Genomic DNA, 21,945 nt, shown 5'->3' on the forward strand with positions numbered 1-21,945 from the left:
GACCCCGCCCTCAGGCCCACGCGACCAAGTCGCTGCCGGAAGTGGCTGTGTAGGTCGGCCCAGGAGCGTGGTGGGTTCTAGGTGCGTAGCGGCGGCGGCGTCGGCGGGAGCGTGTCCCGCCAAGCAGCCGCAGGAGGAGGAGATGGAGCCGAAGGAGGTGACAGGGGGCTGCGCGGGACGGGAACGGGAGTGGGCGGGGAGGCCTGGGGCCGCGGCGCGGGCCGCACGTGTTGCCGAAGGTGTGGGGCCGAGATCTGTGTGCGGGCCGCGGACCCTCGGCGTGCCGACCCAGCACGCGGTGGGCCTAGGAATGTGAGCAAGAGCCGGTTTCCTGTCCTCTGCTCGAGATGGCCCTGGGGGATGTCCTAGGCAGAGAGCACCTCTAGCGCAAAGGGCGGCTAGAGTGTGAGGGGCGGGGCTGTGGATGGAAGGATGTCTGAGTAGCGGAGAAATAGGAACTGGAGCTGGCTCCCTGTGCAGCAGCCTCTCAAACCCTTTGAATGACGTATCCCATCATTACAAAGATTTTAGCTTACATCCTCAGTAAATACGTACATCGTATTTTTACACTGCTTGTGTATTAGATACATTGTAAAAAAAAAAAAAGACAGAATAAGAGAGCGTGGATAGAATCCAGTGACCGCTGCACGGACACATCGTTTTAACTGGACTCACAACAACTAATGCTGTCCAGCTGAACCCAGCTCGGTTGTGGGAGTGTCATCAAATCTGGGTCATAGGGGCTTGGGCAGTGGAGCTTCTTAGCTGACTCCAGTTAGCTGGATTGCTAGGCTGCCTTTCACTTTGTGACATGTCCTGCTGCTTTCCCCGCAGTCAGGCAGCTCTGGGCATCAGGCTTGGCTACATGCACAGTCAGGCTACGTTTGGCTCTGCTTGTACCAAATCATTGCTGCCATTTTTACTTGTTCCTGTAATTGTGTAGCTAATGAATAGTGGAGACAAACAGCTTGAGTGAGCATGTTATCAGAGTTGTTTCTATGAAGACTGAGTTGAGTGTTACAGAATAACTGTTAAGTGCAGGTTGTCCAGTTAGGTGAGAAGCTTGTGAATATTGAGACACCCTGAAATCTAGGTTTCTGCACTCAGATGCTTCCCAAATGCCCACAAGTTCTGGTTCCACATTTAAAGGCAATGGCAGGCCCTGCTCACTGTGGAGTTAGGGGTGAGGAGGTGTCTGCTCAGGAAAAGCTCCAGTCCTGCTCCACCAGGGGTTGAGTGGGTAATCTTGTTTTTAAGCCAAGCTTCATTTTTATCATTCTTTAGCCAAAATTTGCACCCACTGCCTGTCCCAACCTTATTGGGTACAGAGGCTATTTAGGTTGGAAAACCCCCTTAGGGGTTCTAGTCCTCTGTTGGCCCCAGCCCGTCTACTGGCCTGGAATGACAGGGTGGGTGTGGAGGGTGGAGAGCCGATGGGAGCTGGGCTCTTGGGACATTGTCCTTCAAAGTCCTTCCCTTGTGAGATGCCGGGACTTAAATGTACCTTTTAAGGTGGTTACATTGTTGTTAGAGGTGGGCAATGAGGAAGGTCTGGAGGGGGTGGCTGGTTGTGTTGGAAGTGGAGGCTAGGACCTAGCCTCCTGGGGGCCATGGCCTTGGAGGCGGGTCACGCAGCTCGTGGGCAGGCTGTGGGGTCTGCCGTCATTAACAGTGTGCTTCTTGTAGCCCTCCCTCCTCTGGGCCCCTGCTCCCAGCCTTGGGGATGGCAGCGATCCTGGCCTCTCCGACAGTGAGGAGAGTGTATTCTCAGGCCTGGAAGATTCCGGCAGTGACAGCAGTGAGGACTCCGCTGAGGGACAGGATGGGCCCGGCAGTAGTGAGGGCCATGGTAGGACAGAGAAGACTGCTGGGCAGCAGGTGGGTGACTGAAAGAACCCCCATGGGCTCCCCATCTCAGTGAATGCGGCCAGGAAAGAACAGGCCTGCCAGGCCTTGGGCTCTCTGGGGAGGGGTGCCCTGCATTGCTAGTTTTTCCTTCTTTCTTTTTAATAAAGTTTATTATAGAGAGAGGGGAAGGGAGGAAGAAAGAGGGAGAGAAATACCAATGTGTGGTTGCCTCTCACGTGCCTCCTACTGGGGGCTGGACCTGGCCTGCAACCCAGGCATGTGCCCTGACTGGGAGTTGAACTGGTGACCCTTTGGTTTGCAGACTGGCATTCAATCCACTGAGCCGCACCACCCAGAGCTAAGCATTTAAACTTCTATCCTTTTGCATAAACAAGATATTCATAATAATTTTTAAAAACCAAAATGTGAAGTAAAAGTAATTTTTTATTAAACTTTATGAACCAGGTAATGTGTGCAGGTGTGGAAGGGGCAGTGGCTCCAGGTGTGCCCCCACCTGTGCCCTCTGAGCCACTGGGCATGTGCGTGTCCACCTGGGCTCTCGCTCAGGTCTCTGCACCTGTGTTGCTGGCTGCTCTCTGCAGTGCTGCCGTCCCAGGTCAGTGGGACCAAGGCTGTGGCCCAGGGGAGAGCACCTACCCTGTCTTCTCCAGAGGGCAAGGTGACCTCTGAGCTTTCAGCCAGGGAGGCCACTGGGGTGGAGGTAGCCCTTAGGGTGAGGCTGCCTGTGGCACTGGACAGCGAGGCTGCTCCAGGACCTCGGCCCCTCCCTTCACACTGGGCTGGTGCAGCATTGGGGGTGTGGTGCCCTGGCTGCCGCCTTTGGGGTCCTCCTCCTGTGTCACGCCCAGGCCCTAAGGGCAGTCCCTTACAGGAGCCCCTTACCTCACGTCTCTGGCTTTTTTGTGCTACAACTGAGGGTACGCCCTCACTGTTGGAAGCTTTTGGGTCTCAAAGTGTGGTCTTTGTGATGTGTTTCCGTGTCTTCGGGCCACCACAGCGAACTGAAGGGCCAGGTGCTCTCAACTCCTCAGCAGAAAGCCCCTTCTCCCTTGTCTCCACCTGTTTCTTGGGTGCTGTCTGCAGCCACCTCTGAGCTGAGCTGGGCACTCCCCTAAACATCTGTTTATACCCCTCCTTGGGTGTCTGAGTCCCATCTCCATCACACAGCCCTGGGCGGGGGTAGGTGGAGCCAGCAGGCCAGCCACTGCTTCCTGTGTGTCCTGTCCCCCCCGTGAGCGGCCCAGGCAGCCCCAGCGGCCCCACGATAGCCTGTTGTGTGCTGGTCCATGCCCCCGGTGGGCCTGTTCTGTCACCCTGGAGCCAGTGGAGGGCTGCTTGTGTGCTGGGACCCTGCTGCCTTGTTGGGGGAGGTCAGGGCTCTCCTGGGGGTCTGCTGGCCCACCTTTCCCTGCCACAGCTGGTGGATTGTCACTCATCACACTGGTGGTGGGTCCTCAATGCAAGGCCCCCTTCCTGTCACGGTAAGCACCAGGAACCTGTGCCAGCAGGGAATGCCCACTTGTGCTGCATCTGCCAAGGTCCCGTTCTTTATTGGAGAGCCCCCGAGGCTCTGCAGCACCTGGCTGTGGCCACGGCCACTGCACGGTCTTGCAGAAAACCAGTGGTCTCAGGTGAGCTACTTCGCAAGCCAGCGTGACATTTGCCTGGGGACCCACTGGAGAGGGCAATGACTTCGGGGAGGAGAGCAAACAGCCTGTCCCCCGCCTTTTCTCGAGCTGCCTCCCTCTCCAGGCTGCCTGCGGCCTCCGTGCCAGCACGTCTGTGCTGCCTCTTCAGCTGTGTGCTCCCAGCTGTCACTTAGCTCTGTGACATTCTGCCAGAGAGACTGTCCCCCATGACCCTCCTGACATGCCCTCTGGCCCTGTCCCCTGTGTCCTCTGGGCTCTAGCTCAAGGCTGAGGAGAAGGTGTGGCCGTCTCCATTCTTTTTCATCCCTTTTCCAGAACTCCCTTTTAACTCCCCCTTTCCCCTAAAATTCAGTTTACTGCCCAGCCCGAAGTTCCTTCCCTCTTTTCCTGGGCGGGAGCAGCCGTGTGCTTACCCCACAGCCCATGTCCTCCCCGAGCGTGAGGTCGGGAGAACGCAGGCCATCCTGACGTTAGGTTGCTGAGCTTGCTCACCTGGCCAGTGACAGAGGCACTCAGATGAGGAAGAGTGAGGTGCTCCGGGGCTGCATGTTGGTGGCAGTGAGGACAGGGACAGGGTCTGGCAGGGCGGGTTGAGTGCTGGTGCCCCCCCTCCCCTTCCCGGGGAGGCCGCCTTTCTCAGCAGACTGGGGCCTGCCGCTTCGCTCTGTGTAGTGGGGGGGCGGTGCCCGCTCTGTTCAGTGGCCTTGCCTTGTGTCTGCTCCGCTCTGAGCACCCCTTTTGTCTCCGGCCCCCTCAGGGCTGACAGCCCTGTCCCTGCCCTTTGCCACCTTGTTGACCCGAGTCCCTGTCCTGGCGGCTCTCTCCAGCCCCGTACCTCATGCTCTTGACAGCGTGTCTGTGAGCTTGCTGCTGGGAGTCCAGTGCCAGCTGGCTGCACCTGGGTCCCCAGAGGAGGCCACTCCCACCCCCATGTCCTCCATGTCCCCCTTGGCTCGCCTCCCTGGCCCCCTGCTGACCACCTGCTGCTGTGCCCAGCAGCCCCCCCACCCCCCACAGTGGAAGTGCTGCGGGGTCCCACAGCGCCTTCTATGCTCACAGACTGGGCTTGTGCCTGAAGCCATTTCTTCCCTCTTCTCGTTTGGGCTCCTGTTTTCTGCTTGTCACCTTTGGTTTGTCCTTTCTATATACACGGGGTCTTTTTTATTTTGTTTTTCTTAATCTTTTGTGAAAAAGTTCCCATTTTCATTAGTTTATTTTGCTTGCCATAATCAAGGAAGACATGGTCATATTTTAGCCCACTGTGTAACATTTTTAGAAACTTTAAGGAGTCCTGCCCGAGCATCTACAGACCTGGGGCGTGCTGCGTGGGGACCCCTGCCACGTCTGGGCTTCTCCACCCAAGCCCCTCCTCAGCCCCTGGCTTGGGACAGTTGCCCACCGAACCCCGCTCCCCTTAGGGCCTGCCTGTTGCCCCTGAGCAGCTCACACAGGCTGGTTCGGGGGCAGCGCCTGAACCCATCTTGGGCCACGTGGGTCTGGCACCCCACCGCCTTGTGTCTGCGCTGTCTGGAGTGATGGCAGCGGGCCAGGGTGGTGGGGGCCTTTTTTTCTGTGCTGGTACCCTTTTCTGTTTTACACCTCAGTGGTCTTGTTTCCTAACTACCACAGTGTCTCTAGACTCGCGAGGGCTGGGGCATCCCGTGGGGTGCTTCCCCCAGCTGGTCCCAGAGCTGGGGCCATGCCGCTGCCCCCTGGCGGCTGCCGTCTTCCCTGCCGCGCCAGGTTGGGGGGGGTGGCATGCACCAAGAGGGCTGTGCGCGGAATGCCTGTGGGAGTCGCACGTGGGACAGGGCATGTCTGCTGTTTCCTGCCAGGACCCCACGGCCACGCCTGTGGCGCAGGTGGTGCGGGGCTGGGGCTGCACCTGGAGGAGCGTGGGCCGGCTGGCGCTATGGCAGCTGTGGGCGGTGCCCCACTGGGTGCTTGTCCAGACTCACAGCCTGGCTCAGGGCCTGGGGCAGGCGTGCCTGCTGGTGGCAGCGGGAGTGAGGATGGCAGAGTGCTGTGGGCCCTGGGCAGAGGCAGGACCTGGGGCTCACTCTCGGTGCCCCACGCCTGCCAGGCCAGTGCTGACCCACTCCGAGTGGGTGGAGTCTCGGGAGCAGGGGCAGGGGAGACATGGAAACTGAATCCTGCCTTGCTCCAGGCCTGGAAAAAAACTCAGTCTCCCACCCTCCTCACACTGAGGGGAAAAACAGGCCGGAGGAAGAGCCGCCTTGCAGGCCTTTGGCTCCTGCCCTGGAGGGGGTGGGGGCAGGGGGGTGGGCTCTGGGCCGGGGGCGGTGCTGTGCTCAGGGGTTCCTGCTCCCGAGCACTTTACTGCCCCCAGGGGTGAGCAGTGGGCTGTTTTTCCCATCACCCCGGTTCCGGTGCACCCGATCCCCCCCACCCTGTGGCTGGAATCTGTTTTCCAGGTTGAGGTGTGAATGCTCAGAAACACCCACTCACTGACCTGGTGGACAGGTCAGCCCGGGGCCAAGGGTGTGGTGGGCGGGGCCCACCACAGCATTCTGAGGGTCCGGGCCCTCTTGGCCAGCTGGGCTGGATGTGACTCTCAGCTAGGCTTTGGGCGAGGGTCCTGCCCTAAGAGTGGGCCAGCTCTGGCCCCTCTGACAGTGGCTGACAGTGAGTCCACATATCTTCCCCAGGTAGGACGCCCAGCCCTCGCCTTGTCCCCTGAGCCCGGGCTGGTGCTGCGCCCAGTGGGGCTGGTTATGGAGCTGTCGGGCTGGGGTCCCTGTGGCCAGTTTTCTCTTTAAGGGTCGCAGGCACGGCTGGTGGCCTGTCGCTGACGGCACCCTTTCCAGTCTGCCTCCAGGTGCCAGTCCCTGCCTGAGGTCCTCTCCTGAAGCATGGACACTGATGGGCTCTTCCCTTGATGGAGGACCCTGAGGTGCACGCCCCCCCACCGCCCGACCAAGAAGCCCACTTAGACCTTGGGTCCCTGGTCTTGTCCTGGGGCCACACTGGAGCTTTTCAGAGTTTGGGGGCAGCCAGAACCTTGGCCTCAGAATCAGCAGGAGAGGCCTGGGATCTGCTCACGGTCACAAGACGTGGTGTCTTGGCCTAAGTGCTTTCTCCATCTCCCTCCACAGGCCAGCAGGACCCCCTCCCCAAGGACAGAGGTCTCAAGAGCTCAGGGCGAAGACGGCGAGTACGTAGAAGACAGTTCTGACGAAGAGGTAGGGCGGGCTCTGCCCGGGACAGAGGGGAGTCAGCCCCCGGCGTGGCCTGAGTGGGCGTCCTGGCCCTCATCCCCACTCCTGGTCTGGAAGAGTGATTTCGGGGTCTGGGACTCGTGACTGCAGGAGAGAGAGTGGGGGGGAGAGAAAGTGTGTGTGTGTGTGTGTGTGTGTGTGTGTGTGAGAGAGAGAGAGAGAGAGAGAGAGAGAGAGGTCGCTTGGAGGGCGGGGTGTAATGCAGTGTCCCATGCTCCCGTCTTGGCCCTGGGGGGTGGCTGGCACTCTTGGGTCCTCATGCGCTCCATGGGGGCTGTGCTCACACTCTGGGTGGGCACTGGAGGTGGCTCCCCACCCCAGCTGGCCTGGGTCGGCTCCCTGGGTGAGAGGCCTGGGTGCCGTCCCTGTCGGGTGGCGAGTGTGGCCGCTCGGTCAGCTTCCTGCAGAAGACCAGTGGCCGGGTGCTCTGCCCCTTCCCTGCCCTATGTTCCGGAGGCACAGGCCAATGGGGGCCCCTGAGTCTGGTTGCCCCCCACCTAAGTTCACGTTCTGAAGGGGGAGGTGGGAACAGTATGTTGTTGGGCCAGAGGTGCTCGGTCTGGCATCCAGAGGTCCTGGCGGGCAGGCAGGCGAAGGCTGTATCTCAACTGCCTGCTGGGATTCAGGAGTGCTGGGAGCTGAGGAGCCCTGAGCCCCAGAGGTGGCCCTGGTGCTGGCTGGCCTCTCCCCTCCCTGGTATCTCTGGGGCAGGTGTGTCCTGGGGGGCTGGGGGACCAGGCCCTTGGCCTCAGGAGCGCTTCCTGCCGCCTGTCAGGGGCAGCCAGGCCTAGGGAGGGTGGCCCCCCTGCTTGCTTCCACCCCCATCCTAGGCTCTGCTGGCAGCGGCTGCAGGAGCCTTGGCCGCCGGCCCGATCCGGTCTCTGTGCGTTCAGAGAACAGAGACAAAACAAAATAAATTGGTTTCCTGGCCGGAGCAGCGGGCGCACTCGGCTAAGGGGGGCTGTGCATCACGGCTCCCTGCCTGTCTCCCCTCCCCGGGGCTCTGGCTGTCGGCAGCCACATCCTGTCGGCTACTTTTTTATATTTGGTATTTTGAGAAATCGATGATGATTGTAAATGGAGTGCAGGCCGGGGGAGGGGCCTTCCACCTGGGGGGGTTGCTCCTGTCCCGGAGCCACTGCGGGGGCTGCGGGCGCTTCCTCCACGATGACTATCCCATATGTGGGCTGAGTGACAGGAGGAGCCTCTGCGCCTGCCCCTCCGCTGCCAGTGTGGCCAGGCAGCGGCTGGAGGGGGCGGCAGAGCCCAGCTTCCAGGAGCCTGGCGTGCGTCCTGCCCCGCCCCCTAACGTGGGGCTCCTGGGTGCTCGCAAGGGCTCCTGTCTCCCACCTTGAGGTGGTGGCTGGGTCTCTAGAATCTGAGCAAAGTGAGGTGGGCTTTGGCCAAGGGGGCCAAGGGGGTTGGGGGGGCAGCGCCCGGTGCTCCCCGGGGCTGTGCGTGGTCAGCTGGCACACACCTGTGGGCCGTGCACACCACTCAAGTCAGGGCAGCCCCATGTCTCAGCAGTGTTCGTGCTGGGGGGGCTCGGGCACCAGGACCCCACTCAGCAGCAGGCAGGGGTCCTGATGGGTGTGTGCTCCTGGGAAAGGGGACCTCTTGCCGCCCAGTCCCCACCCCTGGGTCTAGACCTGAGGCCCAGACCTGAGGCCCAGGCTAGGGGGGACGATGGGGCGTTTGGGCCTCTGCTGGCAGGGTGGTGCCATCACCTTCACAGGAGGCCCTGCGTCCTGTCTTCCTATGCTCGCTCTCTGTCCTGCCCCTGACTTTATTATATTCTAAGCTGCTCTGGGCAAAGCCCCCTGGATGACACCTCTACGCCAGGCAGGGTCCTGGCCACGTGTGGAGGGCCTTGAGGAGCCTGGGAGCTGTGTCCGCCCCACCCCCACGTGTCCCCCTGCCCTTCTCCACGGCACCTCACAGACGTGATCTCATCCAGCCGCCAGGACGGGGTGGGGGGGAGGAGGGGCTGAGGAGGGGGCTGGCGGCCTTCACAGCTGCTGCCCCTCCTCTTTGTCTCAAGCCGCTGGAGAAACTGAGGCCCACAGTGGGCGGAGGAGGAGCCCCCAGAAGGCCTGTGGCTGTGTGTCTAGGAAGCATGGTCAGGGTGAGGGGTTCAGGGCCACTGTGAACTCCAGTTGGAAAGGCTGGGAGGACCCCCCGGCCCACAGCCTCTGGTCTCCACCAGGGCCTGGGTGGGGGCAGGGCCGCGGGCCTGGGTGGGGGCAGGGCCGCAGCCCTGGCCGGATCCTTGGCCCCTGGGCTTCGTGGTTACTTGGGTCCCACAGGGACAGCGGGGCCTGTCTGCATCCAGAACCCACGATCCCCTCTGCTCTCTCGCCAAACGCCGTTAATGGCTTCTCCCAGCTACTGAACCGGCAGCTGCCTCCAGCGCTGGCGGCCTCCTGCTTCTCCCGGGGCGCCTGCCCCCGCCAGCCGCGCGCACTCAGAGCGCTTGCGCCGCTGCTGGCAGCCAGAGCCGGTTGGCTCAGGTTTCTGAGCTGTTTGTGGGGACGCCCGCCCGTCGCTGAGCCTGCTAGTGTCTCAGCCTCACAGGCCGCCCCACGCCTCTGGCTCCCTGGCGGCCTTCCGCCCTTGCAGCCAGCCTCCGAATGGGGCCCCTGGCCAGGACGCAGGTCTGGTCCCTGCCTCTCCTGGGAGGGGCGCTGGCCTACAGAGCTGACCCACAGCCTCACAGGTGGCTCGAGGGCTGAGTGGACATGATAGCTGTGGTTGCAGGCCCCCTGGCGCCTGTGCCCAGCTCCAGCTCTGAGCAGGGTCCTGGGGGAGGGGCCATCTTGTGTAGTGCTCCCCAGGAGCCACCTGGTGGGAGTCCCCCTGGGCGGTGGAGTAGGGGTCAGTGAGGAGGGAACAAGGGTGGAGGCCCTTGCTACTCAGGAGGTATGCTGTGAGCATTCTGGGGCCCAGCAGGGTCTTGGGCCCAGCCTGTGCAGCAGCTGCAGGTGGAGGTGGGCTTCAGAACCCCAGCCAGCCGTAATCCGCTTGCCATGGTGGCAGGAGCCCTGGCAGGTGGGTGGGAGGGTGCTGCACAGAGCCTCCTAGGAGGGGAAGGTTCGCCCTGGGGCTGGGGCTATGGTGCTGGGGACCAGGCTCCACACAGCCAATTGGGCAGGGGCACTGGTGCAGAGGAGGGCTGGCTGGGCGGGCTATGCTTGGGGCTGAGGTTGAGACCTCGAAGGAGATTGGGGGGCCTGGGGGCTGGTGTGGAGCTCCCAGGACCAGGCCCCACTTGAGGCAGCAGCTCTGTCTCTGAATGATGTGGCTCAGAACAGCCTTTGCCACTCAGCCAGGGGCTCTGGACCCACACCCACCTGGAAACTCCCACTGGACCCTGCTCAGCCCCAGGAGAGGGGCAGGTGGGTGGGGTCTTGGGTATCTGAGAGCCTGGGGGCAGGAGTGGCCTCTGCCTTCTCCCTGCAGGTGCTGGTAGGGGGCCAAGCAGTGAGCTTGGAGGGGCCCTGTGCCCACAAGCTCAGGGGCCAGCCAAGCCAGCATGGCTGTTGTTAGGGACGGACAGAAGGAGCTGGGGGCATCTGGGCTGGTCTCAGCGGAGCTGCTCTACTACCTGAGTCGGCAAATAACGGGGCATTCAGATGGAGGTGCTGCGAGTTCCCTGCCCGGCATACCCAGGCCCAACCGGTCACAGCCAGTGGGCTCTCTGCTTCTGGCCAGTCCACTGTGGGGCGGGGGGGGTCGCACTTCACTGGCCTTGGCCTTTGGGTTAGGACCTGGCTCTCTCTCTCTTGGTCTAACAACCAGGACTCATCCTGCTGGAACCTTCTGTGGGTTCAGCTGCAGCAGGTGAACCGGGGCACTGACGGGGGTTAGACACCAAGGAGGAGCTGGGAGGGACCGAGGTGCAGGAAGGCCCAGGCGCTCCAAGACAGGCGGGAGCTTCGTGCTGGGGAGCTGAGTGAACACTGCCGGCATTGTAATCGGAGAGGGGCAAGGGGAAAGAGCGAGCTGAGCGAGGGCGGCTGACCCCGCACTCCCTGGGGACAGGTGGAGAGGGAACGAGGAGCGAGTGAAGGATTCCAGAGGTGGGCCGGCTTCCTCCCTCGCAGACAGACAGGGAGGGAGGTGGCAGCGGGCCAGGCCGTACCTGCAGTTCCAATCTGCGGGCCTGACAGCTGCAGCCACTTTGGGGAGGGGGGAGGGGCAGGCTCATCAAGTGGAACCGTCGCAGCCCAGCCGTGCGTCAGCTAGTGGCTGCCTTGTCCGGTGCAGTTGGGGTGGGGACCCTGCCAGCCTGTCCCACAGCCTGGTCCTGAGGCAGGACAGCCCCTAGAGAGCTGGGCCAGGGCTGTCTGTGCCCTCAGCCAGGGCTCCCAGCACAGTGCCTGACCTGGAGGGGTTGGCGGCGCTCACCCCGTGGGGTCACATGTGCTTCCTGGCAGCCACAGGTGCCGAGCGGGGTGGGGGCTGGCTGGCCTGCGGGCGCAGGCGGCCTGGTGATGAATCATGTGGTGCCGCCAGCAGCTCGTTCCCCAGGCCGGGGACAGGGAGCTGACAGCCGAGGCTGATCGGAGTGTTTCCAGCCCAGCTTGGCCCACAGAGGTGGCTGCTGGCCCTCGTGCAGGCTGGCCCCTCCTCTCCAGATGCCTGTGGGGCACAGCACAGAAAGCCTGGGGTCTTTGTCCCAGGGCCGGCTGGGGGGGGGGGGAAGCAAGCGTGGCTGCGGAGGGCGGGGAGCACCTGCCACCCCCGGCCCAGCGTCTGTGAGCAGCCGAGTGGACTTGCGTGGGGCCTCCCCAGCCACCCCCAGTCTGGTTTGAATTTCTGGAGCAGTGGAGGGTGACGGAGTGCTCCTACCCGCCCCCTCTCCCCTCCCCGGCTGGCTGGCGGTCCAGGCCCTTGCCGCCGCCGCTGCTACTGGTGCAGCTCAGGGAGCAGCCGGGCCCACTGCCCAGCCCGTGGCCGGCCAAGCTGCAGCCACTGCTGGAGTCACAGGCTCAGCGGCAAAGGGCTTGGCCCGTGTGCATTGCCACGACCAGCCTTGACCCCTGCGCCCTGGGGACCGCCCCAGAGGTCTGTCCCCCCACTGACTTCCCACCTCCACACACGTCCTCCGCCTGCAACCAGCTCCAGGGGTGGGTCCCTGATGCCTGCTTGCCTGTCTGATCTGCTCCAGGAGGTGTCCCTCCCTTTGTACTTCCTTCTCTTGGGCCTTCCTCCTTGCCTGCTCCCCTTTCCCTTGTGGCCACTCTAGGACCGTGAGGTGGGCGCCCACTGGCTGCCCGTCATCTTGGGGGTTTCGTGAGGGAGGCTTGCACTCCGAGCCGGGGCCCAGGTAGGGGATACGAGGCCAATGGGCCCTGGAGCCTCTGCACAGCCTGCCCGGTGCAGTGGGGAGGGGCCTCGGAGACCCCGGGGGACTGCCAGCACCTCCCCCCAGCTCAGGTCCTGAAAGTGCCCCAGGGTCCCAAGAGGGGAAGGGGTGCCTTTCTCAGACCCCAGCTGGACCTGGAGTCCCCTGCGGTCCTGGTTCCGTGGGCAGGCAGGGGGCTTCTGCAGTGACCAGCTCGCCCTCTCCTCCCTCCCTGGACCAGCTGTAGCTCCTGCAGGATTAAGGAGAGGAAATTTGGGGTTGGGTTTCTCCGAGTTGGACCTGCTGCTGTGACTTTCTGTCCTGTTGTGTTTCTATCAGATTGGACAGTCCTCTCTAGCTCGTAATGGCTCTGGCTTTGAGAATTTCCTCCAAAATTACACCACTGCTTCCTGCTCTGTAGTTCCCTGGAGCCTGTCTGCGCAGAGGAGGGGGCAAATTTGGCTCTGCCCTGCTAAGGTGCCCACGAGGGCCTCAGCACCTGGCTGTTCCCGGGGGCGTAAGAGGGCATGCCACTCGGGGCCCCGTGCCTGGCCTGAGGGCTGAGAGGGCCTAGGACCAGCACCTGGTGCTCTGCACCCTTCCCCACACAGGGCCGGGTACCCCGCCTTTCCTCTCCCTGTGCCGGTGGAGCTCACACCACTAAACTGTAACTGTCACCTGCATGGTTTTAATGGTGGGCCAGCTGTGCACAGCTCAGGGAGGGGCCTGGATTACCCTCCTCATTAGCAGATGGGGGAGTTGGGTGGACGCAGTGGTAGGAGGCTAGGGTCCTCCCAGTGTGGGCAGTGCTGAGGGGCCGTGTGCAGGGCTGGGCAGGGCACACCCCCAGGTGCAAGGAGGTGGCTGCCTCCAGGCCCATGCCTTCAGGCCTCTGCCAGGCAGCGCCCTTTGCTCAGCTTCCCTAGTGCATCTCTTGGGGCTCTGTGGCCAAAGGCTGAAGTGCCAAGGCCCCAAGGTCGGGCTTGAAGCCCTGAGTTGTGCTGGCCTCACCGTTCGGGGCTGCCGCGCAGGTCCTGAGAGCAGGGCCCCGGGGCTGTCCGTGTCCATCAGCCCTGCCCCCCCCCCCCCCCTGCTGGTCTCCTCGGGCCCCAGGCCACAGCTCCCAGGCTGGAGGCACCTCGCTACCCCTTGAGGCCTGGGAGGTGGGGGGGTCTTCCCTGAGAACAGGGGTGCGTCCAGCCTAGGGAAGACAAGGCTTGGAAAGAGCGAGCCCTTGGGGTGGGAGATGGGCTCAGAAGGGGTTCGGGACCCTTCGCGCGGACAGTGTGCTTCCACCTTTGGAAGGTACTGTTTTGTGTTTAATTATACAAAATTTCCAGATTTTATATTACCATATCAAAGACACAAGATGCCCGCACACAGTAACCAGAAGAAAACCCAGGCAGGAAACCAGCACAGAAAGCTCCAGTGGGCCTGGTCAAGTGCTGTGGCCAGCTCAGAGTCCTGTCGCCGCCTGTCTGTCCATTGGCCCCACTCGTAGCCGGAGGCGGCACAGGCCCCAGGGGCGCCCTCCTGCAAGGCCTGTGCCCGAGTCAGGTCCATGGGGGCTCTCCATGGGTCGCCCAGTGGCATCAGCCTCTAACTCCGAATCGCCGTCTTTCTGTCCCGGTCCTTGCTCTGCAGAGGGGAGGGCAGTGTCAGGGCCTGGGCACAGACCCAGTGCCAGCCCGCGCCTCTGGGCTCCCCTACGCCGTCTCAGGTGGCGGGCAAGGGAAGCACCCCCTTTCGCGCTCACCCCGCTTCCCCGTGCACTTGGGAGGAGAGCACACACTGCCGCGCAGCCGGAATTGTAAAATTAAATCTCCCAGATGTTCAGGCCCCAGGAGCTCGCGCAGGCTGTCTGGAGAGGAAATGGGGATGGGGAAACGCCGGCCGAAGTCTCTCCATGCTCACCCTGCTTTTCTGCTGCCACAAGCACAGCGGGAGCTGCAAATCACAGTGGCTGGTGCCCCGAATCGCGGCCCGTGCCCCCAGCCCCAAGTCTGCCAGCCTCCTGCCTTCATACCCACGGCCACATCTCAGTGGGCACCCCTGAGGCCGGGGCCGGGGAGGGATGGCAGGTGCCCGATAAACCTCAGGCCAGAGGCGGGCGTTGCAGCTGGGCAAACTGCCCTGCAGGGTCTTCCTACTCCCTCACTGCTCCTCTGGGGGCGGGGGGTCAGAATTGCTTGAACTGACCCTCTTCTGGCCCCCCCTCCATTCTGTTTCAGGTTGGTACCTGCCCTGCTGGCCTCTCTCAGACCCCCACCAGTTCTAGGCAAGGCTCCTGGTTCTCCTGGGTCCTGTGCTCTGGGGACTATCAGGGGAGGTGCAGCCCCAGCCTCACCCTCCTCCCTCCCTGGGAACCACGCCCTTGGGTTACAGGTGCTGCTAGGGGGCTGTTCCTTGGCCCTATCTGTGGCTGCCCCACATCCACACTCACCAACTTTCTCTGGTTGCTGAGGCAGAAGGTGCAGATCTGCTTGGGCTGGGCGTTCTCCCCGTCCCGGACTGGGGGAGGTGGGGGGCTGCTGGCGCGTGCTGCGTGGAAGAAGGCGGGCCCCGAGTGGCACGGCTGCCCGTCACCACAGGCCTCGCCCACCAGCAGCACGTTGCCCAGGTGCGAGATGTAGCTGGAGGCCAGGCGCAGCGTTTCGATCTTGGAGAGCTTGCGGTCAGCCGGCTCGGTGGGGATGAGTGTCCGCAGCGCCGTGAAGGCAGTGTTCACGCTGTTAGTGCGGTCCCGCTCGCGCGCGTTTGCTGTGTGCCTCTGTCGGGGCTCCCGGCCCGGCCGGCCCCCGGGGCCCGGGGTGCCCCCTGCCCGACGGCCCCCGGCCCGTCTCCGGGCACCCTGGAGGCTGCAGCGCGCCGCGTGTACACGGCAGGGCTTCTCGTCGGAGCCCGAGCTTTCACTGCCTCGGTCCTCGTCCTCCGACAGCGGGCTCACCTCGGGGTACAGGTAGCGGCCAGGCGGCGCTGAGCGCAGCATGGCGAAGGACACCGCTGGCCGCCGTCAGCTCCTCCACGCGCAGCGCATGCCGCCCGGCCTCGTGGGCGGGCGCCCGGGCCAGGGAGGCGCGGGTCTGGAGCGCCCACGGTGGCGGTGCGCCGCGCGCACGTGTGCGTCCCGGGCTACAGCGGGGGCTGCAGGCCGGGCCTTTATAGCAGTGGCGGCCCCTCCCCCGCGCAGGCCCGCCCTCCTCCCCGCCTCCCGGCCCCTGGAGGCCGCTGGAGCAGGGGCCCTGCGTCCCTCAGCCTTCTCCCGCCACGCTGAAGGGGCCTGGAGCATCTTGCTGTCTCTGGGGGATGTAGGGGAAGTGGGAGCCCCCTTATGGGTGGTTCTGGGACTATGCAATCCCCTCCTCTACCCCTCAGCAGAGGCAGGAGGGTCAGATGGGACCCATGACCCCAGCCTTTTCTCTGGCATGACCAAGTCAACCCAGCTGCCCTGGCCTCGGCGCCTAGCCACACCCTGTCTGTCTCTCTCCCCCATGTACACTTGGTTCCTCTGTGCCAGGCATGGGGAGGGGTGGGGGCACACAGAGGAGCACTGAGGGGCTGCAGTTCAGCCCCACTCACATTTACATCCGGGGTCCCCTGGGGGCACAGCCTGGCTGTCTTGCACCTGCCCCCGCCTGGCATCGGCTGCACCCTCCAGGGCTGGCACAAGCTCTGCCCTTTGCCTGGAGCCCTCCCTGCTTTCCTGGCTCCTGCTGCTGCTCTGCTGTGGAGAAACCTCCTCGTGCCCCTCCCTGCCCCTAGGCTCCCCACCAGGGTCTGCCTGGTTATGAAATCGCTGTGTAGACTTGGGGACACTGGAGGGCACCCCCCCACATACTCCCCATGCAGGGAGAAGGAAGGGCATTCCTAGCAATGGGCGGGTCCCACAGACTTGCCTGCTGGGAGCACTCAAGTCTGCAGGTCTTGGGGTGGGCAGGTGCAGAGGGGCAGAGCCCAGGGGGTCCTGCTGCAAGGGGGCCTGGGGCTCCCAGCTGGGCCCAGGCTCATCTGAGCCCCTCCCCCTGTGGCTACTGTTGCAGGAAGCGGCTGCCTGGGCAGCCGTCCTGGTGCTGGGCGGAGGGAGGGTGGTGGCTGGCAGGGGCCTCGACCAGGAATGTGTATCCAGGAATGTGGCCACTCTGCCCGTTGGGGGTGGGGGGACAGGATGGGGAGACTGGGGGTGCTTTTGAATGCCTGTAGGGCAGCATGCAGTGGCTTCTACCTCCCCTTGGAGGGGGCTGGCAGGGTCTTCCCTGTCTGTGGCTGCCTATTTTTGCGTAAGGCCCTGCCAGAGGAGGGAGCCCACGCGATGAGCTCACCCTTGTCTGTGGCTCCAGAGCCCTGGCCAGGGAATCTGGGGGGAGGGGAGGTGCTTGGGGTCGGCACCACTTCAGTGGAAAATGTGAGGTGCGGCTCCGGAGCTTCTGTGGGCTGAAGGGGGGTGGCCCGGTCGCTGTGCCACGTCACACCCCAGGGCCGGCACGTGTTGGGGTGTCTGGCCCTGCCTCAAGGTCCTTCCCCTGGTTCTCGCCCTTCCACCTCATCTGTGTCTCTGGGGGGCATTAGAGGGGGTGCGCACAGTGGGTGTGCAGTGCTGACACTCTGCCTGCTGCCAGGACGTGCGGAACACGGTGGGCAACGTGCCCCTGCAGTGGTACGATGACTTCCCGCACGTGGGCTACGACCTGGACGGCAGGCGCATCTATAAGCCTGTGCGGACCCGTGATGAGCTGGACGAGTTTCTGGACAAAATGGACAACCCTGACTACTGGTGAGCCTGGGGGCAGGGCTGGGGGGCAGGGTGGGGGCCAGGGGCCGGTTCTGACCACTGCCCCCGCCCCCCCCAGGCGCACAGTGAAGGACCTGACCACAGGGCACGATCTGCGGCTGACAGATGAGCAGGTGGCCCTGGTCCACCGGCTGCAGAGGGGCCAGTTTGGGGACGTGAGCTTCGACCCCTACGAGGTAGGTGGCAGCGCCTGGCCCTGGGGTTGGGGCACCGCAGGGCCCTGGCCCACAGCCTGTGCCTGTTCCCCCAGCCGGCCGTGGACTTCTTCAGCGGGGACCTCATGATCCACCCTGTGACCGGCCGGCCTGCCGACAAGCGCAGCTTCATCCCGTCCCTCGTGGAGAAGGAGAAGGTGGGTGCCCCTCTGGGGTGCGGCGCTCACACTGCCTGCCCCGACCACGTGTGTCTGCCTGCAGGTCTCTCGCATGGTGCACGCCATCAAGATGGGCTGGATCCGGCCCCGGCGGCCCCGGGACCCCTCCCCCAGCTTCTATGACCTGTGGGCCCAGGAGGACCCCAGTGCTGTGCTGGGGCGTCACAAGATGCACGTGCCTGCTCCCAAGCTGGCCCTGCCAGGCCACGCTGAGTCCTACAACCCGCCCCCCGAGTACCTGCCCAGCGCGGAGGAGGTGGGTCTGGCCTGGGTGGGGTCAGGGCCCGGTCTGGCCCCCACCCTAAGTCAGCCCCGGCTCACCCCCACGTCCACAGCGTCAGGCATGGGAGCAGCAGGAGCCTGAGGAGCGGAAGCTCAACTTCCTGCCACGCACGTTCTCGAGCCTGCGGGCCGTGCCTGCCTACAGCCGCTTCATCCACGAGCGCTTTGAGCGCTGCCTCGACCTCTACCTGTGTCCCCGGCAGCGGAAGATGAGGGTATGCTGGGGGCGGCGCCTGGGCAGGGTGTGGGGGAGGGGCACGAGCTGACCACATGCTCCCCCGCCCCAGGTGAACGTGGACCCTGAAGACCTCATCCCCAAGCTGCCGCGGCCTCGGGACCTTCAGCCTTTCCCCACGTGCCAGGCTTTGGTAAGAAAGTGGGGTGGTCAGGAGGCACGCTCTTGGGTGTCCGTCTCCTCACTGCCCTTCCTCCGCAGGTCTACAGGGGCCACAGTGACCTCGTCCGCTGCCTGAGCGTCTCCCCAGGGGGCCAGTGGCTGGCTTCTGGTAGGCCTGAAGTTGTGGGGGAGCCCCAGGCCGAGAACCTGGGTGGGAGGGAGGGCAGGGGCTGAGGTCCTGTCTGCTGCATCCAGGCTCAGACGACGGCTCGGTGAGGTTCTGGGAGGTGGCCACGGCCCGCTGCATGAGAACTCTGCCCGTGGGGGGCGTGGTGAAGAGTGTTGCGTGGAACCCCCACCCCACCATCTGTCTAGTGGCTGTGGCGGTGTAAGTGCAAGGCTGGGCCGGGGGGCAGGGGCTACCATGGCTGCCGTGTCTGAGAAGCCGTGTCTGGCTCTGGCCCACAGGGAGGACACAGTGCTGTTGCTGAATCCAGCCCTGGGGGACCGGCTGGCAGTGGGCAGCACAGACCAGCTGTTGGGTGCCTTCACCCCACCTGAGGAACCTGCCCTGCAGCCTGCCCGCTGGCTGGAAGCCTCAGAGGAGGAGCGTCCGGGGGGCCTGAGGCTGCGCATCTGCCATGGCAAGGTGACTGGGCGTGGGGCCAGGTGGTGTGGTAGGGGTGGAGAAGGGCCCCGCTTAGCCATCCATCCTTGCCTCCTGCAGCCAGTGACCCAGGTGACCTGGCATGGGCGTGGGGACTACATGGCTGTGGTGCTGGCCACCCAGGGCCACACCCAGGTGCTGATCCATCAGCTGAGCCGCCGCCGCAGCCAGAGCCCCTTCCGCCGCAGCCACGGACTAGTCCAGCGTGTGGCCTTCCACCCCATCCGGCCCTTCCTGCTTGTGGCCTCGCAGCGCAGCATCCGCCTGTACCACCTGCTGCGCCAGGAGCTCACTAGGAAGCTGATGCCCAACTGCAAGTGGGTGTCCAGCCTGGCTGTGCACCCTACAGGTGAGGGCGAGGGGCCCGGCCTACCCCATGGGCGGAAGTACTGGGACATACCCCTTGGGTGAAGCCACCAGGCACCAGGTCCCCACCACCACATCTGCCCCCAGGTGACAACCTCATCTGCGGCAGCTACGACAGCAAGCTGGTTTGGTTCGACCTGGACCTTTCCACCAAGCCCTACAGAGTGCTGAGGTGAGGCCCCCGCAGGTACGTGTGAGGGAGGGGGCTGTCGTCCTTTCCCGCAGCTCCCCTCAACCAGACTCCCCTCACAGACACCACAAGAAGGCTCTGCGGGCAGTGGCCTTCCACCCCCAGTACCCGCTCTTCGCGTCAGGCTCCGACGATGGCAGCGTCATCGTCTGCCACGGGATGGTGTACAAGTGAGTGCCTCTCGTGCCCCTCCTGCCCCTCCTGCCCCACCTGCCCCACCTCCCCTACCTCCCCTAAGGGGACAGTGGGCCTGCTTGAGCCACTTCCTCTCCCACAGCGACCTGCTGCAGAACCCGCTGCTGGTGCCCGTGAAGGTACTGAGGGGACACACACTGACCCGTGGCCTGGGCGTGCTGGACGTGGCGTTTCACCCCACCCAACCGTGGGTCTTCTCCTCAGGGGCCGATGGCACAGTCCGCCTCTTCACCTAGGGAGCCCTGTGACCCTGGGTCTGGGCCCCTGCTCAGGGCCCTCAATAGAGATGTTTCTTCGCTCTGACTGGTAGCATGACCTTGAATTGGAGTTCTTGATGAGCTCCCCCCCACCACACTCCATTTGATCTCCGCCCTGGGGGGTGACCCGCTGACCTGTCCCACAAGGAGAGGCCGAGGCATTGCACGCCCTCACCTGCTGAGGCAGGAACGGCTTTATTGGAAGCGAGGGGGGGCACAGATTGCCTGCGCTGGTTGGTTCTGCTTGTGGGGCACCTACAGGAGCCTCAGGCGAACTTCACCAGGCGGCCCAGGGTCTCAGCAGCCTTCCCACGCACCATGGGGGCGGGGTCCTTGAGCAGGAGCTGCAGCGCTGCGGGACAGGGAGTGACTCCATGGCCCTTCAGAGCTGACGCTAGGCCAGGTCCCACTGCACAGCTGCGCTGGAGCTCATCCCACCCCCTTCCTGGCACAGAGAACAGCTTCAGGACCGTGGAGTCGCTCCCCACCCTGCGCGTGGGGCTGCCGCCCGCCCACCGCCCTCCTGCAACAGGCCGCTGCTGGGAGGGCTCAGGAGCCAACGGAAAGATAGTTTTTCCTTTTTTAGTGTTTTTTAAGCTCTTTTGGAACAGTTAAGAAGTTTCCGTGAATTACTAGAGACGATGAGGTCACCAGTGACAGGGAAAAAATCCTTGAAATCCAGGAAAATCACTTAGTCTCCCCCTGGTGCCCACAGTGTGCAGCCGGGCAGGTGGGGGGGGCCCAAGGTGGGGGCGCTACTAACCAGCAGTGAGCTGCTCCAGGTCCACCTGTGACCGATGCTGGGGCTCCACGTGCAGCACCAGGAACCCTGCAGGCAAGGGTCAGGTCAGGGTGGGGGCCGTCAGGGTGGAGGGGTGGAGAGGGGGGTACTCACCAGTGAGCATGGGGGCCGCAGCACGGACGTCCTCCCAGCTGCTCTTGAAATAGAACAGACTAGTGCTCGCCAGGCGGCCCAGCAGATCCGGGAAGTGTCGCATCTGCAGAGACCTCTGGCTAGTCACGTGCACCCCATGTGGGCCCCCACCCCCCAGCCTGCTGCTGCCCCGCCCCCACCACGCCCCCTCACCAGGTGCTTGCACGTGGTGTTGAGGAACTCCCCAAAGTGCAGGCCGTGGCCCTCCTGCAGGTGCTTCTGGAAGGCAGCCGCCAGCTCCTCACACTCCAGGTTGGGGCCGCACATGCGCAGCGCAAACCTGCAGGCCTGTGGGGCAGACGCTCAGGCCCTAGGCCCTGAGCTCTAGCAGGCTCACCTATCCCCCCCACTAACTACTCACATCAGCCACGGGGGCTTGGGGGTCCCGCAGGTGCAGGAGCAGGGGTACCAGCCCACCCACGATCTGCTCCAGGAAGACGTCCTCACAGTCCCCATGGCAGGCCTTGTTGAGGTGTCCGAAGAGGCGGATGGACACAGAACGGAACTCCATCTTCTCCTTGCGGGGGACACAGACATCACCCACAGGATGCTCCCCAACCGCTGGCACTAGGCCCTAGTCTCCCCTACACATCCTTGTCCTCGGGCCAGGGGCCAGGGGTCCGGGCCCTGGAGCAGTGGTGGAGATGCTGGTGGGAAGGGTTGGGGGTGCCACACAGCACACTATGGGCCACCCCAGGCCTGCTCCCTACTTGGGAGGGAGCCATAGTGACCACATGCAGTTCCTGGGACCTGGGGAGCAGGCGGCAGGGCAGGGTCTGAGGCTTGGAGAAGAGGCCAGGGGAAGAGGGGGCAGGTCCTGTCACCGCCCCCCACCCCCCACCAGCCTACGCTGTCAAAGAAGGGCCGGATGCGGATGGCCATGTGCAGCAGCGCCGTGCGCAGGTCCCAGGGCTCCACCAGGCCCAGCAGCTTCACCAGGCCCGCCATGGCCTCCAGGGCCACCAGGCCGTGAGGGTCGTCCCCATCGTCCAGCCCACCAATCATGGCCGACAGGAGCTGAGGGCCGTGGGTCCGCACCTGGGGAACCCTGCTCTCAGCTGTGTCCCCAGGTCGCCAAGCCCTGAGGCCTGGCACATGCTGCATCACAGAATGACCCACCCCACCCCCTGCCCTGCATACTTGCCAGACCATGTCTGTGCACACCCCTGACCCCCCACCTGTGGGCTCTCTCAGACCACCGCTCCACTGTCCTCATGGCGAGGGCCCCAGAGGGGCCAGCTGACCTTATCAGGGGAGCCCGAGGCAACGTTGGCCAGGCCACGGAGCACCAGCCGCCGCACACTGGCACTCGGGTCCTTCTGCCAGGCTGCCAGGTTGTCCAGCAGCGACTCCAGGAGCATCAGGTCGTTCACCACGTTGCTGCTGAGCAGCTGCAGGCAGAGGCGCCGTGACCTCCTGCTCCCCCCGGTGTTCACCCAGCCCAGCGGGCC

General features: G+C 64.0%; 3 protein-coding genes across 15 annotated transcripts in view; 1 reads left to right on the forward strand and 2 right to left on the reverse strand.

The window, feature by feature from the left end:
- Window positions 1–10: 10 nt before the first annotated feature.
- Window positions 11–19,606, forward strand: BOP1 (BOP1 ribosomal biogenesis factor). Of its 2 annotated transcripts, XM_053930085.1 has the most exons (16): window positions 11–157; window positions 1,687–1,878; window positions 6,635–6,721; window positions 16,721–16,875; window positions 16,952–17,069; window positions 17,144–17,245; window positions 17,310–17,522; window positions 17,602–17,763; window positions 17,836–17,916; window positions 17,985–18,054; window positions 18,141–18,273; window positions 18,354–18,534; window positions 18,613–18,901; window positions 19,006–19,090; window positions 19,171–19,278; window positions 19,386–19,606. In XM_053930085.1, exons 1-16 carry the CDS (start codon window positions 143–145, stop codon window positions 19,537–19,539), a joined length of 2,145 nt encoding a protein of 714 aa, XP_053786060.1. In that variant the 5' UTR covers window positions 11–142; the 3' UTR covers window positions 19,540–19,606. The 2 variants fall into 2 exon arrangements, with proteins under 2 accessions (XP_053786060.1, XP_053786062.1); XM_053930087.2 differs by lacking the exon at window positions 1,687–1,878 and having other exon boundaries at window positions 13–157.
- On the reverse strand, window positions 13,344–15,260 carry SCX (scleraxis bHLH transcription factor). 2 transcript variants are annotated; one of them, XR_011651507.1, is made up of 3 exons: window positions 14,548–15,260; window positions 13,861–13,965; window positions 13,344–13,742 (listed from the first exon to the last, which is right to left on the reverse strand). XR_011651507.1 is itself a non-coding variant. In XM_024572359.4 (2 exons), the coding sequence occupies exons 1-2, from the start codon at window positions 15,091–15,093 to the stop codon at window positions 13,704–13,706; spliced, it is 585 nt and encodes a 194-aa protein (XP_024428127.2). In that variant the 5' UTR covers window positions 15,094–15,249; the 3' UTR covers window positions 13,364–13,703. The 2 variants fall into 2 exon arrangements, 1 of the variants encoding a protein (XP_024428127.2); XM_024572359.4 differs by lacking the exon at window positions 13,861–13,965 and having other exon boundaries at window positions 13,364–13,742; window positions 14,548–15,249.
- Window positions 19,607–19,650: 44 nt separating the features above from the next.
- MROH1 (maestro heat like repeat family member 1) overlaps window positions 19,651–21,945 on the reverse strand; it is a 44,982-nt gene continuing 42,687 nt past the window's right edge. For 5 of the 11 annotated variants that reach the window (XM_045204874.3, XM_053930061.2, XM_045204877.3 and 2 more), the window contains 7 exons: window positions 21,739–21,885; window positions 21,344–21,532; window positions 20,856–21,011; window positions 20,648–20,782; window positions 20,456–20,558; window positions 20,324–20,389; window positions 19,653–20,005 (listed from right to left, as the gene is read on the reverse strand). In XM_045204874.3, the coding sequence (XP_045060809.1) occupies window positions 19,827–20,005; window positions 20,324–20,389; window positions 20,456–20,558; window positions 20,648–20,782; window positions 20,856–21,011; window positions 21,344–21,532; window positions 21,739–21,885 (975 nt within the window). In that variant the 3' untranslated portion in view covers window positions 19,653–19,826. The other 6 variants (XM_045204879.3, XM_045204873.3, XM_045204880.3 and 3 more) reach the window with 6 other exon arrangements.

This window comes from Desmodus rotundus, chromosome 8 (assembly GCF_022682495.2).
Source record: "Desmodus rotundus isolate HL8 chromosome 8, HLdesRot8A.1, whole genome shotgun sequence".
NCBI classification, from domain to species: Eukaryota; Metazoa; Chordata; class Mammalia; order Chiroptera; family Phyllostomidae; genus Desmodus; species Desmodus rotundus.